Source organism: Thermobia domestica, chromosome 7 (assembly GCF_964235325.1).
Source record: "Thermobia domestica chromosome 7, izTheDome1.hap1.1, whole genome shotgun sequence".
In the NCBI taxonomy this organism is placed as follows: Eukaryota; Metazoa; Arthropoda; class Insecta; order Zygentoma; family Lepismatidae; genus Thermobia; species Thermobia domestica.
This window is the reverse complement of record NC_137460.1, coordinates 220,625,239-220,642,000: the sequence shown is the minus strand read 5'-3', so window position 1 is coordinate 220,642,000 and position 16,762 is coordinate 220,625,239. Positions and strand designations below refer to the sequence as shown.

The 16,762-nt window shown below is 40.8% G+C and overlaps 1 protein-coding gene across 1 annotated transcript; it reads left to right on the top strand.

The window, feature by feature from the left end:
• The first annotated feature begins 835 nt into the window (after nt 1-835).
• On the top strand, nt 836-1,354 carry LOC145689561 (uncharacterized). Its single transcript, XM_081763739.1, has one exon. The coding sequence runs from the start codon at nt 836-838 to the stop codon at nt 1,352-1,354; it is 519 nt and encodes a 172-aa protein (XP_081619865.1).
• Nucleotides 1,355-16,762: the final 15,408 nt, after the last annotated feature.

Sequence of the window (16,762 nt, the reverse complement as noted above, 5' to 3'; positions counted from 1 at the left end):
GACATTATTGGAAACGAAGTGTACAGACGAAGCTTACTTCTATCTGTCAGGTGAAGCAAACAAACAAAATTTTGGCCAAAAAAAAATCCGCATGAAATGGTAGATACACCTCTGCATCCGGAAAAATTTTTGGTCTGGTGTGCTGTATCAAAACTTGACTTAAAATTCTGGCGAAAACCCAAATGTTGAGAAAATTAAAAAAAAACAAAAAATCCTAAAACAAAAAAAGCCAAAAAAAATAAAACAAGGTGCGGATTTTTTTGTACTTTTATTTTTTTTGTTTCACTCCTTTTGGACTGGTGGGGGTCTATCCTTTTGTTGGTGAGGTCTCTTTTCTTTAGTTCTACTTCTTCCTTTTCCGGGGCCACGCGTTTTTGTCGATGGGAATGGTTTTGTTGCACGCCCATTCCCCTTGACCGCGTCGGCCCCACGCTGATCCTAAGTTTGTGGGCGTGGCGAAAGGATTGCCAGGGGGTTGCGTTAGTCCTCCCCATTAACGCCCTGGTGCGACTTCACACCCTTTTTTCCTTTATACATGTTCCCAACAAATTCCTTTTTCGTGGGTAAAAATCTTTCACAAATGAACCGGGCTCTCCCTCACGAAAGAAGCCCAATAAATGGTAGTCAAATTGAGGAACAGACAAGTATCGCGACCCGTGTTGTCTAATATCTTGTAACTAAAGAGAAAGATGTTGATAGTGCCAGTACTGACGAAAACCGTCCGAGTGCTATTAAGGGCTTATCAACTTTTGTAATCAATAAAGTTATTACTTATCAAGCCGGGCAGGTTAAAGACATAAAGAAACTGCGGAATGGCACTTTATTGGTGGATACGATGGACGAAAACCAAACGGCGAAGCTACTTAAGTTAACTGCCATTGGACCGGTGAACGTGTCAGTCGAACCGCATCGTATGCTGAACGTTTCGAGAGGGGTAATATCGTGTTGGAATCTCCTCAATGCCTCCGAAGAGGAGATCAAGTCGGAATTATCGGACCAACACGTTGTAGAGGTAGCTCGAATCAAAAGTAAAAAGTCAGGTGAACTAGTCGCTACTCAGTCACTGATTCTTACTTTTGGTCTGCCCACGCCTCCGGAGTCTGTGAAAGCTGGTTACTATCGTTTAAAAGTTCGGCCCTACAACCCTAGTCCTCTGCGCTCCTTTAAATGTCAAAATTTTGGGAACACCAGCACGTCATGTAATGCGTGTGCTGCTCTTTGTGCGAATTGTGGCCAGGGTAGTCATGGTGCAGAACCCTGTAAAGCGACCAAGCCCTTCTGTGTTAACTGCAAGGGAGAGCATTGTGCTTGGTCTCGGGATTGTCCAGCTTATCAGCGCGAGAACTCATGGTAGTCGAGAAGATTTCTGTTACAGATGCGAAGCGTCGATTGAAAGAAAGCTTTCCTTCCTCGCTTTCTGTTCCCTTCGCTACTGTCGCTGCTATTTCTCGGAAATCTGTAGCTACACAGACCTTCGACGTTTCCACCCAAACGGACTTGGTCCCCAAGCGTAGTTCTGACTCGAAGAACCCAGTTACAAAGATGAGCGAACTTCTTAAGACCCCTGTTGCACCAACGAGCGAACATCCCAAGCCTCCAGCTGTAACGCCGAGCGAACGTCCGAAACCTCCTCCTGTTACGGTTACTGGTGGTCTTCGGCGTACTCCAACCCATCGCCGATCACCTTACAAGACTGGCCTGAAACTTAGCCAGCATATCCGCAGGTTGAACGACACGATTCTCTCTCCGAAGAGACCGAAATCTACTCCAGTTCGTAAGCCAGCTGCAGCTTCTCTGAAGTCTGACATGGTGGAGGACGAACTCATGGATACTGAGTGGGCTGTGATTTGACCACGTGGGAAAGTTCGCCTTAAACATTGATTTCTTCCAGTATGGTGCTTCTTCAGTGGAACCTGAATGGCTTCTGTACTCACTGTGAGAAATTGCTACAACTGGTCTCCGACCACTCGCCAGTTGTTGTCTGCTTGCAAAACACCCATTTTTAGCCTACCCAGTCCTTCCTTCTTTCTGGGTACTCTATGTACAGATGTGATAAATCAGATGCTGGTCACGCTGCTGGCGGCGTGGCATTCCGCGTCTCCGATTCTGTTTGTTCTCGGCAGACTCACCTTCTCTCTCGACTGTAAGCAGTTGCGGTGCGAGTCTACTTCTCTCGTCCGCTTAGTATTTGTTCGTTATACATTCCTCACTCGTAAGCCTTTTTTGCCGATCTACTTCAGCTTTTCCATCAGCTCATACGCAGACATGCCAGGAGCATTTCATCTCGACGACGATGGCACGAGGAAGTACAACATTCTCCTAGGAGTGGCTTGACTCCATGTAACTTATTCTCAAGAGCCTGGTCCCAATCTGCTTGCCAGTGAGAGCGCAACAAAGAATGGAAATGACGCTGAAGATTGGAGCAAGGAATGTTATGCTCCAGTGCAACCTCGGCCAAGGCGGCGTTCTTGGCAGCTGTGTCAGTACGTTTGTTTCCGCGGATGCCGACATGACCTGGCATCCAGCAGACAACGACGACACAACCCTGTTGCTGCAATTCATGCCATCTCAAAAGAATGTCCTGCCCAACAGAGTGCATACTGGAGACATTCTGTATACTCAAAATCACACTCTGAGAATCGGTGCAAATAAGCACACGACGCAGGGATAGCGTGAGAGCGTGTTCTAAGACAAGCTTAACTGCAGTCAATTAAGCAGTGAACACGGAACACAGGCGATGCAAATGGAATTCTGAGCTGCCCTCGTAGGTGACAAAGGCACAGCCCACTAAATCCTCATTCTTAGAACCGTCAGTAAAGAACACACTAAAATCGGGGAACTGATCTAACAGTGCGGCAAACTCTTGCTGGTACACCTGGGAACTAGTAGCCCGTTACCCAGAGACAAACGTAATAGAGACACCTGGGAATGCAGAGACAAACGTAAATCAAGGCGAAGTGGACGAAGTAGCCATGGGGAAATAGCACAAAAGTGAACCAACGAAAGAGAGGGCCATATGAAATCGTCGGCAAGGAAACTCTCACACCCACGAATGTACCATGGACGTGTAGATCGAGGACGTGCAGCATAGCGTTCTTATATCCGACCACCACGGAGACATGGTCTAAAAGGGTACTCTGGAATACAACGCACATGCGCAGAATAATTAAGTAGTCTGCTGCGACGATATGTGAACGAAGGTTCATTGGCTTTCGCATACAGGCTGGCGACGGGACTAGTTCGATAGGCGCCAGTAGCAAGACGAATACCAAGGTGATGCACTGTGTCAATTTGTCGTAACAGAGAAGCACGAGCAGTACCATAGACAATACAGCCATAGTCTAACCGAATTAGACTACGGTACAAACGAAGCAGAACAGTACGATCAGTACCCCACGTGCAGTGGAAAAGGACCCGAAGCAGACTCAGAGCTCGGAGACAAGAGTACTTAAGATTCCGAATTTGTGGTGCCCACGATAAGCGATAGTCAAACATCAGACCCAAGAAACTGACTGTATCAACGAATGACAGACGGCTGCCATCGAGGTACAAGTCCGGGTCAACAAGGCAAGTACGCTGCCGGCAGAAGTGAACACATTGGGATTTCTCGGTGGAAAAGCGAAATCCAGTCTCATTCGACCAGTGAACAAGATGATTGAGAGTCTGTTGAAGCTGTCGAGTAATGCCGCGAAGATGGCGGGAACGACAAAAAATGACAAGGTTGTCAACGTAAAGTAGACCAGACACAGGAGCCTGGATCTGCGAAAGAACACTGTTGACTGCGACAGCGAACAACGTGACACTAAGGACACTGCCTTGTGGAACACCATTTTCTTGTACAAAGCGCTCTGAGAGGCTAGATCCCAGACTCACTCTAAAGTGGCGCTCGTGAAGAAAATTCGTGATAAATTGCGCCATATGCCCCCGAAGGCCCCAGTCATATAATTGTTTTAAAAGACCGTAATGCCATGTGGTGTCATACGCCTCCTCTAAGTCAAAAAATATTGCCCCACGATGTTCTCCGTTTAAGAAAGCGCCTGGTGTGGTATTTGGAATCGCATTCCCTTTTGAGCAAGTTTCACAGTGGCTTTCGTCGTTTCCGCTCAAGTATTGACAATCTTGCTTATCTTGAGGGTCACATTCAAGATGCTTTCCTAAACGGAGAACATCTTGTGGCAATATTTTTTGACTTAGAGAAGGCGTATGACACCACATGGCGTTACGTTGTCTTCAAACAATTGTATGACTTGGGTGTTAGTGGTAATATGGTCCAATTTATCACGATTTTTTTTCACGAGCGACACTTTAGAGTGCGTGTAGGATTTAGTCTCTCAGAGCGCTTTGTACAAGAAAATGGTGTTCCACAAGGCAGTGTCCTTAGTGTCACGTTGTTTGCTGTCTCTGTCAACAGTGTTCTTTCGCAGATCCAGGCTCCTGTGTCTGGTCTGCTTTATGTTGAAGACCTTGTCATTTACTGTGGCTCCCGCCACCTTCGCGGCATTACTCGACAGCTTCAACTGACTCTCAATCGTCTTGTTCGCTGGTCGAATGAGACTGGATTTCGCTTTTCCACCGAGAAATCCCAATGTGTTCACTTTTGCCGGCAACGTACCTGCGTTGTTGACACGGAATTGTACCTCGGTGGCACCCGTTTGTCCTTCGTTGATACAGTCCGTTTCTTGGGTCTAGTGTTTGACCGTCGCTTTTCGTGGGCACCACATATTCGGAATCTGAAGTACTCTTGTCTTCGAGCTCTGATTGTCCTTCGTGTCCTTTCCCACCGCACGTGGGGTGCTGATCGTACTGTTCTGCTTCGTTTGTACCGTAGTCTAATTCGTTCCAAGTTAGACTATCGCTGTATTGTCTAAAGTTCTGCTCGTGCTCCTCTGTTACGACAACTTAACACAGTGCATTACCTGGGTATTCGTCTTGCTACTGGCCCTTACCGAACTAGTCCCGTCGCCAGTCTGTATGCTGAGGGCAATGAACCTTCCTTATCATTTCGTCGCAGCAAACTACTTCTTAATTATTCTGCGCATGTGCGTTGTATTCCAGACCACCCGTGTAGACCATGTCTGTGTGGTGATCGGATATACGAGCGCTATGCTGCACGTCCTCGTTCTACATGTCCATGGTACATTCGTGAGTGTGAGAGTTTCCTTGCCGACGATTTCATATGGCCCTCTCTTTCGTTGGTTCACTTTTGTGCTATTCCATCCAGGCTATTTCGTCTACTTCTCCATGATTTACGTTTGTCTTTGCATTCGAAACAGCAGACTAGTTCCCAGGTGTACCAGCAAGAGTTTGCAGCACTGTTTCATCTGTACCCCGATTTTAGTGTGTTCTTTACTGACGGTTCTAAGAATGAGGATTCTGTAGGCTGTGCCTTTGTAACCGACTAGGGCAGCTCAGAATTCCACTTGCATCGCATGTGTTCCATCTTCACTGCTGAATTGACTGCAGTTAAGCTTGTCTTAGAACACGCTCTCACGCTATCTCTGCGTCGTGTGCTTATTTGCACCGATTCTCAGGCCGTGATTTTGAGTCTACAGAATGTCTTCAGTATGCACTCTGTCGTGCAGGACATGCTTGTGAGATGCCATGAATTGCAGCAACAGGGTTGTGTCGTCGTTGTCTGCTGGGTGCCGGGTCATGTCGGCATTCGGGGAAACGAACGTGCTAACACAGCTACCAAGAACGACGCCTTGACCGGCGTTGCCCTGGAGCATAGCCTTTCCTGCTCGGATCTTCTGCATCATTTCTATTCTTTGTTGCGCTCTCACTGGCAAGCAGATTGGGACTAGGCTCTTGACATTAAGTTACGTGCAGTCAAGCCACTGCTAGGAGAATGGCGTACGTCCTCGTGCCATCGTCGTCGAGATGAAGCGTTCCTGGCGCGTCTGCGTATCGGACACTCTCATCTGACGCATGGCTACTTGCTGCGGAGATTGAACCGTCCGTCCTGTAAGGAGTGTATAGTCCCGCTGAGTATTCAGCACATTCTTGTTGATAGTCCTGAATACTCAGCTCTCAGAGAACGTTTCGGATTGCCTTATGTTCTTACCCGCGCTTTGGGGAATTCAAGTGATATAGTTCGCTGTGTGCTTGACTTTGTTAAAGCTTCTGGGGCTGCTCACGTTCTCTGAACTGTTTTAGTGTGTTATCGCTCTTTATTGCTGCTACATTTTTTATTTCTGTTCAGTTAAAAATTCTTATAAATTGAAAAGAATATTAATCAATTAAATTCGTTAACAGATATATCCATTTCAACGGAAAATGATGAAATTTCTTGCCCTCAGTGTCTAAAAAGTTTTCCAACCAGGAAGGGCTTGAATATACACAAGGCGAGAAAACATGTGATATCAGAATCTGAAGTTACTACGCAAGATTTTGCTAAAAAAAAACAAAAAAAAAACTTGCAAAATTAAAGTCAACCATATGGCTAATAAAGAGAATTCGAAGAGGGGCTCGAAATGCAGTCGCAAAGAAATTAGCATCTGTAATAGAAGTATGTGTAAATAGGAATGATTTCCTCCCGTGGAAAAATTTGTTAACCTTTTCGTTTGCCTATCTAAAAGTCCCTAAGGAACGCAGCACGAAATTCATTACACAGATTATTAAACAGAATTTAAACGAAACTGTGTCAACAGATTGTTCATCTCGTCTAGGGAAAGAACACACTCCAAACTTAGCGAAAATAATAGAAGCAAAAATTTCTGACTTTGATACCAGAGGGGCCCTAAGGTTGTTAAGTTCTAATGATATTTTGGCTCCAATAAACGAGGAAACATTTCTCGATCTCAAAAGTAAACATCCAGCTCCTCCCAGGGATCTAAATTTACCCGATCCTCCGAACGACCTTGACCCTAAAATCATAGTGGATAGTGGAATGGTGTCAAAACTATTTATAGTTTCCCTAATGGTCATGCATCAGGGGTTGATGGTTTGTCACCTCAACATTTAAAAGATCTTATTTCCAAATCGGCAGGTGATACGGCATCATATCTGCTGGAACAAATCACAAACTTAATAAATCTCATACTGAGTGGAAATGTCAATCTTGAAATATGTAAATACTTTTTTGTGTAAATTTATGTGCACTTCGAAAGAAGGATGGAGGACTTAGACCCATAGGTGTTGGGTGTACAATTAGACGTTTAGCATCTAAGACAGCAGTTTCCTCTGTGTATGCCAAATGCGCCTCTTATTTGCAACCTCACCAACTCGGATTTGCGACGAGAAAAGGAAATGAAGCTATTATACATGTCACCCGCAGTTACATACAAACACATAAGAATTCTAAAAACGTAATTCTCAAGATCGATTTCAAAAATGCCTTCAATTCCGTGGAAAGGGATTTTATGCTACAACAAGTGAAACAAGTATTGCCTTAATTATATTCATTCGTTTGGCAAAGTTATGCTCAACCATCAATCTTATTTTTTGGTGAACGATTGATTCCATCACAAGTTGGCTGTCAACAAGGTGATCCAGCTGGTCTAATGCTCTTTAGTTTGGCCATTCACCCAATAGTTCGCGTTTTATCGTCTGAACTAAATACCTCCTACTTAGATGACGGTAGCTTAGATGGTTCTCCACAGTCAGTTTACAAAGACATGAAGACTCTAATAGAAGAATCTATAAAACTTGGTCCGGAATTTAATTCGTCCAAATGGGAACTTTTTTTTATGTCTGGGAATCCAAGCAAAGAAGTTGAATCCCAGTTTCAAGAATTGTTACCTGGGATACGGGCGGTACTTAAAAATGAATTCTCTCTCTTAGGATCACCCCTCCTTGAGGATGGATATGAGGAAACTTTTGATGAGCAATTAAATAGATTAAATATAGTAACTCAGCGTCTGAAGACTTTACCAGCAAATATAGCCTTTTTTTCTACTTAAGAATTGCCTGGGAATACCGAAACTGATCTATTTTTTACGCACCACTCCTACATGGTCCATGCCTTCCAAGGTACTTCAGCTTGATAATTGTATGAAATATGCATTACAGTCAATCATCAATTATTCTTTGATGAAAATCAATGGACTCAAGCAAGCTTACCAATTCGCTTAGGAGGTTTAAGTGTCAGAAAAGTCTCAGATCTAAGCCTTCCAGCTTTCCTGTCCTCATGTCTTGGAGTGAAGCCACTTGTCTCCACCATATTATACATTCCAGTTGACAAAGTGGAAATTCATCACCTGGCGGAGGGATTGGAGATATGGAATGGTATCTACAATAATGAGACTCCCGCTGTATTGGATTTACAACAGCATTGGGATAAAATTATATTAACAACAATAATTGATAAAGAATTGGTTCCTGAAAATACATTTGATATTGCCCGTTTTAAATCCTTATAAAGGAAAGAATCTGGTGCATGGCTACAGGCTACACCGTCAAGAAATATTGGAACTCTCTTAGACAACAACACGTTTCAAATTTGTGTCGCTCTACGTCTCGGCTTAAGCAAGTCACAGTTTCAAATGTACATGTCAAGAACAGGTTGATGAAAAAGGCTTACATGCACTAAGCTGCTCTAGGAGTGGAGGTCGAATTTCTCGTCATGGAGAGCTGAATAATATAATAAGACGAGCCGTTGCCAGCCTTGATGTTCCAAATATTTTAGAACCATCTGGAATGTCCAGAGATGATGGGAAACGACAAGATGGAGTGACATTAATCCCTTGGAAAATGGGGCAACGACTGGTATGGGACGTCACCTTTGTAGACACAATTGCACCTTCCCATTTAGCTTCATCATGTAAAGAGGCCGGAAATGCTGCTGAGACTGCCTGTAAGCGGAAACACACGAAATATTCCAAATTAAAAGAAGATCATATGTTTATTGCCTTTGCTACGGAAACCATGGGAGCTTTCAGCAAGGAAGCTAGGGAATTCCTAAAGGAAATCGGATTGAAATTAAATCTGAAGACAGGAAATCCAAGAAGTGCACAATTTTTATTTCAACACATTAGTCTAGCAATTCAGCGAGGTAATGCAGTTAGCATTTTAAATTTCTGTTCGCATTTATTGTTTTATATATATATAGTTCTTGTTATGTGTTTTACTTTATTTATTCTTTTATTTTCTCTTTTTCATTTTCTGCTTTTATTTAGCAGCACCTTTGTTTATTGCGCTGTAGTTTCTAGGGGTCCCTGGTTCGATCCCAGGCTAAGTGAGTTCGTGGTAGATGACATCCTGTCCGTTGGTTTTCTCGGGGTTCTCCCATTTTTTCATTCCACCATTTCTTTAATCATCATTCACATGCAATTTCATCCGTTTCCTTTGGCACTTTGCTTGCGTAAGCGTGGGACGTTAAACTAAAATTTCATTTCATGATAGTCAAGGAGACTATGGGAATGTCTCGGCAATTAATACAGATTTTACACGGTTGAAATCCCGCGAAACTTTTCATCAAGTTATTCGTCATGGAAAAATTAATGATTTTGCAATTTTTTTAATGAATTATTTTCACTTGCTATGAGAAAACCTAAAAGTAGAAAATATGTTAAAACATATAAGATTATTAACAAGAACAGTAAGAAACTATATCATAATTCTATGTAAATATTATTTCACTTATCTGTTCCTGCTATGTAGACTAGCCCAACTGATGTGGGATAGTACTCTTTAAGTTTCAGCCAACCTTGTTCTGCAGCATGTTGCAGCCATTCTGGGTATATTTCCTTTGCAATAGGGTTCCTTCCTTTAAACTTGCGCAAGGGGTCTGTGATGTTGTTTTCAAAATGATTAAATAATTTTTGGTACACAAGTGCGCAGACAGAAATAGTTGGACAATCTTCTGAGGAAAGAATTTCGGTGACAACTTGAACTGGCTTGAGAAGCTTGATGAGCTCCTTGATCATATTCCACTCTTCTTCTGTGAGAGATTTTTCCTGCAGCTCTGGTATGGAACGGATTGAGCACTCGAGTGCTTCACGCAGTTCGACTGCTCGCTGTAGCATTTCAAGAGTGGAGTTCCACCTGATCTCGATAATTTGGATTAACTCCTCCTTTAGATTAGCAGCTATGCATTGGCGTCTGAAGTTCTCTCTTCTTTGGGGTTAGGAGCGAATCTTCAATATGTGAAAACGAAACTTTGAGAGTAGTCCTCTACTTGCGTTTGCTTCTTGGTTTGTGCCATCACCACTATGTTCAAGGTTGTCATGCGTCCCCACACTTTTATTTTCTATTGAATTTAACACCGCCTTACACGCTAAGTTGACAATGTACGCTAAGCAGCGGATTCGATTATTTTTTGAATCGAAATGTTTTTCATTGGTTTTCATTAGCTTTTCGAACTCTTTAAAAAAAAAGTATTTATATTACTTGCGTTGTCTGTCACAATAGACAACAATTTATCACACAGATCAAATTCTTGTAATACAGGATAAAATTATGAAGCTAAATTTGCGCCAGTATGGCTGCCTTCGAGCGTACTCAGATCCACTATGCAAGTTCTAATGACCCATTCAGAATTAATGAACTGCGCGATGACGCGTTGAAAAGGCCATTGATTAGTGGAGGTCCAACAATCAATGATATAGTGTATTTTACCAGGAGCATTTTAAGTTCACTTCTGATCATCTCCTTTTCCTCCTGGTAAAATTCACGAATATCGTTCCTTACCATGTTCGCACAAGGGAGTTTAATGCTAGGTGAGGTTGATTCTGAAAGGTCCTGAATTGATCAGGTCCTGAAATTCCTCTTTCTCCACCACTGTAAAAGGATGGTCACCTTTAACAATAAAATTTACAAGCATCTTTCGAAATTCTTCAACTGTAAATTGAATGTCTGGAATTCGACGTGCCGCTCTGTGATGATGATGATGTGGACTCTGAAGAATAGTCGAACCGTCTTCATTTAAGCGGCTATGTTTGTTATTTAGACGTCTCTTTAAATTCCCAGTTGCCGCTGTTTTATCCTTGGTATAGCTTGCTCTGTAAAGAAATAATATTACTAGCATTAGTTTCGTTAAATAAAATTTGCTAGCATTAGTTTCTTTAAAATTGAAAAATAGATTCTAAAAAGCTACATTTGATAGCAAATATTCCTTTTGTGAAACTTGTTATTAACCTAAGCGCTCGACAGGATCCGTTGGAGGTTTGAGAGCCAGAAGGTTTGTTTGCTTTACCCAAGGATGGAATTCAGTGTGTTTTACTGTATTTATCTTAGTTTCTTTTTAACCTAGGAGAATGAATGCAGCAAAGAAAAAATCTTTGGGTAGAAAGTTGGAAAAGGAGAACTGGAAAAGCTACAATGTTTGAATGTACTTTCACGAGCATTTTCTAATATGTTCGAATTTCGAAATCAGTTAGTGATTGAAATCATGAATTAGGTCAAAGACGACCTTTTCAAAAAGACAAAGGATGTCCTTTTTATAATGAGAGCTGTTTTGTTTACCTAGCCCAGTGCTATTCAACCTGAAACCTATAGTTGTTGCGATCAGTGATGTAATGCTAAAATTTTTGGTGGGTATACCTTGACCGTTTTTAAAAATAATAGTCTATACCCAGTTCTGTACGCTAGTACTTTCGTAAATTTAAGGTGAGTATACGCTGCACTATAAAAATATTAGGTGAGCATACGGCGTATACTCACGTATACGCCCAATTACATCTCTGGTTGCGATTCTGTAGTGTTTCGAAGAGGCATTGACAAAAATGTTGAGTGTTCAAATGATAGAAATTTGAAATAAGGGAGTATTAGAAGTGTGTGCAGCAATTTTTTTTTTTGCGTGGTATCCCTCGAAGTTCGGGGGAGCCTTGTGGTTAGGGGTGTAGGAAAATTCCTGGCTCCACTACATCCACCTGAGTCATGAATAGGTGGTCAATATAGGCGCCTAAGCCAGGGGACAAAAAGTGTCACTTGCCCGCCTCATTTCGGATTGGGGGGCGAACTATCATAACCCCACTTTCAGGACAGAAGGTAATATCCAAAAATTCGGTTTTTCGCGGGAAACAACGTCAGTAATAATTTGTTTATTGACCATTCATATTGAACACAACTATTTTTTACTTAAACAAGCTAGTATAGATTTTTTTGGAAAAAGTCTAATTGTGGCTTTTAAACCAATGACTACGATTACAGCGCCACCTACATAGTATTGACATCGCCATCTAGTATCTGCTGTCCAAGTAACATACTTTGATGTGGTATACGTTTGTGGTAACATGCATTTTCTAGCAACTATATTTGCTATAGACCACACATACAAATACAAATAGAATAATAATAATAATAATAATAATAATAATAATAATGGTGTGCTTCTTAGTATATATAATGCTTGGTGTGGGGGAATGCTTGATGTAAACTAATTTCACGCAAATACAATAATTTCAGTACTAAGCTTTGGGGACTGGTTATTTAAGGAACCCATACACTTTCAGTGGCTAACTTACAGAAAATAAGTGTGATCAACGTGATTTAGACCAGAACTTCTAGTGTTACTTGATAATAAAATTTTAATAATAAATGCCACATATATAGGTTAAATCATAACCATATACAGTATTAAGCAAATTACTACAGTATGTTTAATATATCTACATCTTTATTGGCAGTGGCGTATTTAGTGGGGGGGCTATTCGACTCAAGTCTCTCCGAAATTTATTAACATTTGCCGCAATACAAAAGGAAAAATTAAGAGCTTATTCCCGTGTTGTGCATAGTCCCCCCCCCCGAAACAAAACCTTAACAAAATTTATTACTGTGCACTGTTTATTAGGATCACGCAGTGTAACTTACACTAATAGTTTAATGTTAGTATGTCCGTCCGTATGTCTGTTACTCCGCACGATAACTGTTTTCAAAAAAGTGAGTTTTTAAAATATAAAATACCTATTGAAACAACGCTTCAATCAAAAAGAGGATTGATGACTTGCCCTCTCGTTAAACATGGACAAGAACAATGACTGCTCAAGGATCTGCTATCTAAATACGACTTTCTATCAGTAGCCGATGTGGCTGGCCTGATTCAGGGTGGCTGGCCTGAAAAAGCGTGTTACACTTTTTGACCGAGTGACCCCACCGGGAATTGAACCCGTGACCGCTCGCACCGAAGGTGAGAGCGTTAGTGACTACGCTACGTGGAGCCACATTATATTGAGAAGAATATGCTAATGTACTTAAAAGAATATCCGCAGAAAAAACTGAAAAATATACTAAACATATTGAAAAGAATATGCTAATATATATATATATATATATATATATATATATATATATATATATATATATATATATATATATATATATATATAAAGAGCTGATATAGCGATATTCTAAGCAATTGCTAAGAGGATACTACGCATATCAGGAATATTGTGAATATATCGCATATTCCGGTGGTTATGTGCTTAGTTTATCCTGAGAATATATACTTGTGTTGCGCGGAAGAGGAACAAGGCTGTGCAAATTAGATGCTCTGGCCTTACAGAAACTTCCGTCTAGGCATTCATCTCGTGAGACTGAGGAAAACCTTAATCTTCCTGACCAGCCGCAGCCCACGTTCGCAGTTCGTTTCCACGCTCGATCTATCTATTTTATTACGGTTTTTTGTGCTGGAGAGTCTGGTAAGGACACCAAGACTGAGGACAAATCTGTATTGCTTAAAAATGTTTACATGTTAAAATTTGCTTTATATTGTACTTTCAACCCGTAATACAATGTGTATTCTATTCTTCTTACAGCAGTATGCTTTATTTCCTAGTACTTTAAGTCTATGGTTGTTAGTTATTATAATTATTGCATCATACTAATCCTTCTCAAAGCTCGTTCAATTACTATGAAATTCTAGACTTGGCAGTTTGCAACATTGCAAACCTTCACCAACAGGCAATAATGTGGCGAGAATATTTCCACCTATACTCGCATCGAAATTTCCGCCTCTGTGTACAATCAGTACAATACGTTTCTGTCGCCTTATCATTAAAACAACGCTGTCCAGCGAACCTAACGATCTTTTGCTCTCTCTGTTTATTGTTTACAACACAAACTGCAACCTCAACATTGCCAGGCGTACATGGCTTTCTCACAGTTTCGAACAAGAACACTTGTACAAAATTGAGTGAGCATTATATGTAAGATTGTATTACATCATAACTAAATTGATGTGTTGTAAAATTAATGTTTCAGTCATCTCAAAAATAACAATTTATGTAGTAATAATAATGTATCCATGACAGTGCAGAAGTAGGTACATTCAGTTTGACGATTTACGTACCTGGCAACCATGAATTAACCATGTAATTTGCGAAGCAAAGTTTTGACGCTCGCACAACAATTGTTGTTTGCAAACAATCCTCCATCCTAGAGTGAACGGACAATATTTGTAGATGCGAAACATGGCGTCACTGGAATTGAAGTCTATATTTCACCATTGTTTTTAACTGTTTCAGATGAAGTTTCAAGTTTGTGCTCTCAAAAGCTTCCTAGATGGTTTATTTCTTAGATAGAACTAAGTTTACCTGGATAATACGGCTTTTTCCATGAGAATCCAATATATTTATCGGAGCAAACTGGCGTGGGTGTTGTTTAAATTGTTCCATGTCAAGAAGTGATGATTCTCACGACTTGATAACATAGCATGAGAAAATAGTAAAAACAGGATAAAATCAGATCTTGGGAGGATAGGGTATCTCAGAGGGACGGAGGGAGTCTAAATTATTCTGCCAAAAATCAGATTGGTGGTGGGGGCTTATGTTTTCGTATAGCACTAAGATGACAATTTCAATGCTCATCCATCTAAAATGTCCATATATGAGATTCATAACAAAGTAATTTATAACTAAAGATATTATTGGCCAAAAATATAATCTACTATTTATTTCAAGCTTCCACATTAATTTTGAGTTGAATAATAATCGAAAGAATATATTATATAAACCGAAAATATATTTAAGGAAAATTGCATGGTAAAGTACGTGCAAAAATATTAAACCCCTCCCGACAAAAATTTCATTACACAGATTGTAATGGTACATTACAGGTATTACTTTTAGGCCCCAGCAGACTTTCTCTCATATCCATAACTTTTAACTTATAATGGCTTGGGCCCTACCTGTTTAAAGGTTATCATCAATGCATTCTTTTTCTGAACGTTGAATGATTTCGAAATTAATTTGTAAATCTATGTAGATATATATAAGACATTAAATGAGTTAATACTTACTTGCAGTATTTGCAGTAGTACTTCTTCTTCTTCTCGTTGAAATCAAAATGAACGTATACAGTAGAAGACTTGGAGCGGCTCTTCTGAGTTCTGGAAGTTGAAGGTAAGGCTTCTACTTCCATATTTTCAGCCTCGTCGCACAACACAGTATCTTCTTCGATATTTAACACACTAATGACTGCTAGGGGCAGGGTTGCCAACGAACAATCAACATTTAGCACTAGATTAGAGAGTGGAAAATCACTAAATGTTAACATCATATATATATATATATATATGAAGAGGAAGAGAATCTGAATTACGTTTGTCACACTATAATGGCTAGATACTACTCCTACTCCCTAGTGTTCCGTAAAATTTCCCGTATCCAGAACAGGACAGTGGGGGCGGTCGAAAAGATTTCGGGCGAATAATTCAGTGGCGGCTATCGAGAGAAGTCACACTGGTAACAATTATAATTTTATTGCTACAAGCTAAGAAAAGAAAGCTTATTCCGTGCCTTAATTCCTTATAATGCATACAAAAATAAATACATTACGTATTTCTTCCCTTAGCTTAGCGATAAAATTTAAACATTACCATGTAACCTCTCTCAAGAGCCGCTTCTGGATTACTTGAGTTAACTTTACATCTGTAGCTCTTAGTACAGAAATATTGTTATTATATACTACATAGAAGCAGATCATTTGAAATACATTGAACGATTAGCACAAATGTGACTTTTAATAACTTCTCAAAGTTAAGAACTGATCACAAAATGAAAAAAAAAAGAAAAAAATGAATGATGGGGTCAATGGGGACGTCAGCAACGAGGCTATATGTCCCCGTCACGATCAAACACGTTGCTCAGGACTGCAAGGTTAAAAATGAATTATAGGCTAAAATGAAGACAGTGCAAAGAAACAAGAGTGCTGCTAAATGAATAATAAAATGAAAAAAGCAAAAGTGGAAGATAAAAAAATAAATAGGATAAAAAATAACAATAACAATATACAAAAATAAACTTAAAACACGTGACAAAATATAAAAATTTAGCAGCAATAAAAAAAATGCTAACAGACTAAAAACAGCTCAGAGAACGTGAGCAACGCCAATATCATGCACGAACTCAAGCACCCGGCCAATAACATCACTATTATCCCCCAAAGCACGGGTGAGAACCGAAGGCAGTCCGTAACGTTCTCTGAGATCTGAGTATTCAGGACATTCCACAAGAATGTGCTGAATACTCAGGGGGACTATACACTCCTCACAATACGGACGGTTCAGTCTCTGTAACAAGTAACTGTGCGTCAGATGAGAGTGTCCGATACGCAAACGCGCCAGGAGCACTTCATCTCGACGACAATGAGACGAGGACGTACGCCACTCGCCTAGGAGTGGTTTGACTGCGTGTAATTTATTCTCAATGGCCTGGTCCCAATCGGCTTGCCAGTGAGAGCGCATCAAGATATGAAAATAGGAATGAAGATCGGAGCAAGGAAGGCTATGCTCCAGCGCAACCCCGGCCAAGGCGGCGTTCTTGGCAGCTGTGTCAGCAAGTTCGTTTTCCCGGATGCCGACATGACCCGGCACCCAGCAGACAAC

What these genes read in the sequence shown, in the direction of transcription:
- LOC145689561 (XM_081763739.1), top strand. Translation starts at nt 836, where the DNA reads ATGGACGAAAACCAAACGGCGAAGCTACTTAAGTTAACTGCCATTGGA.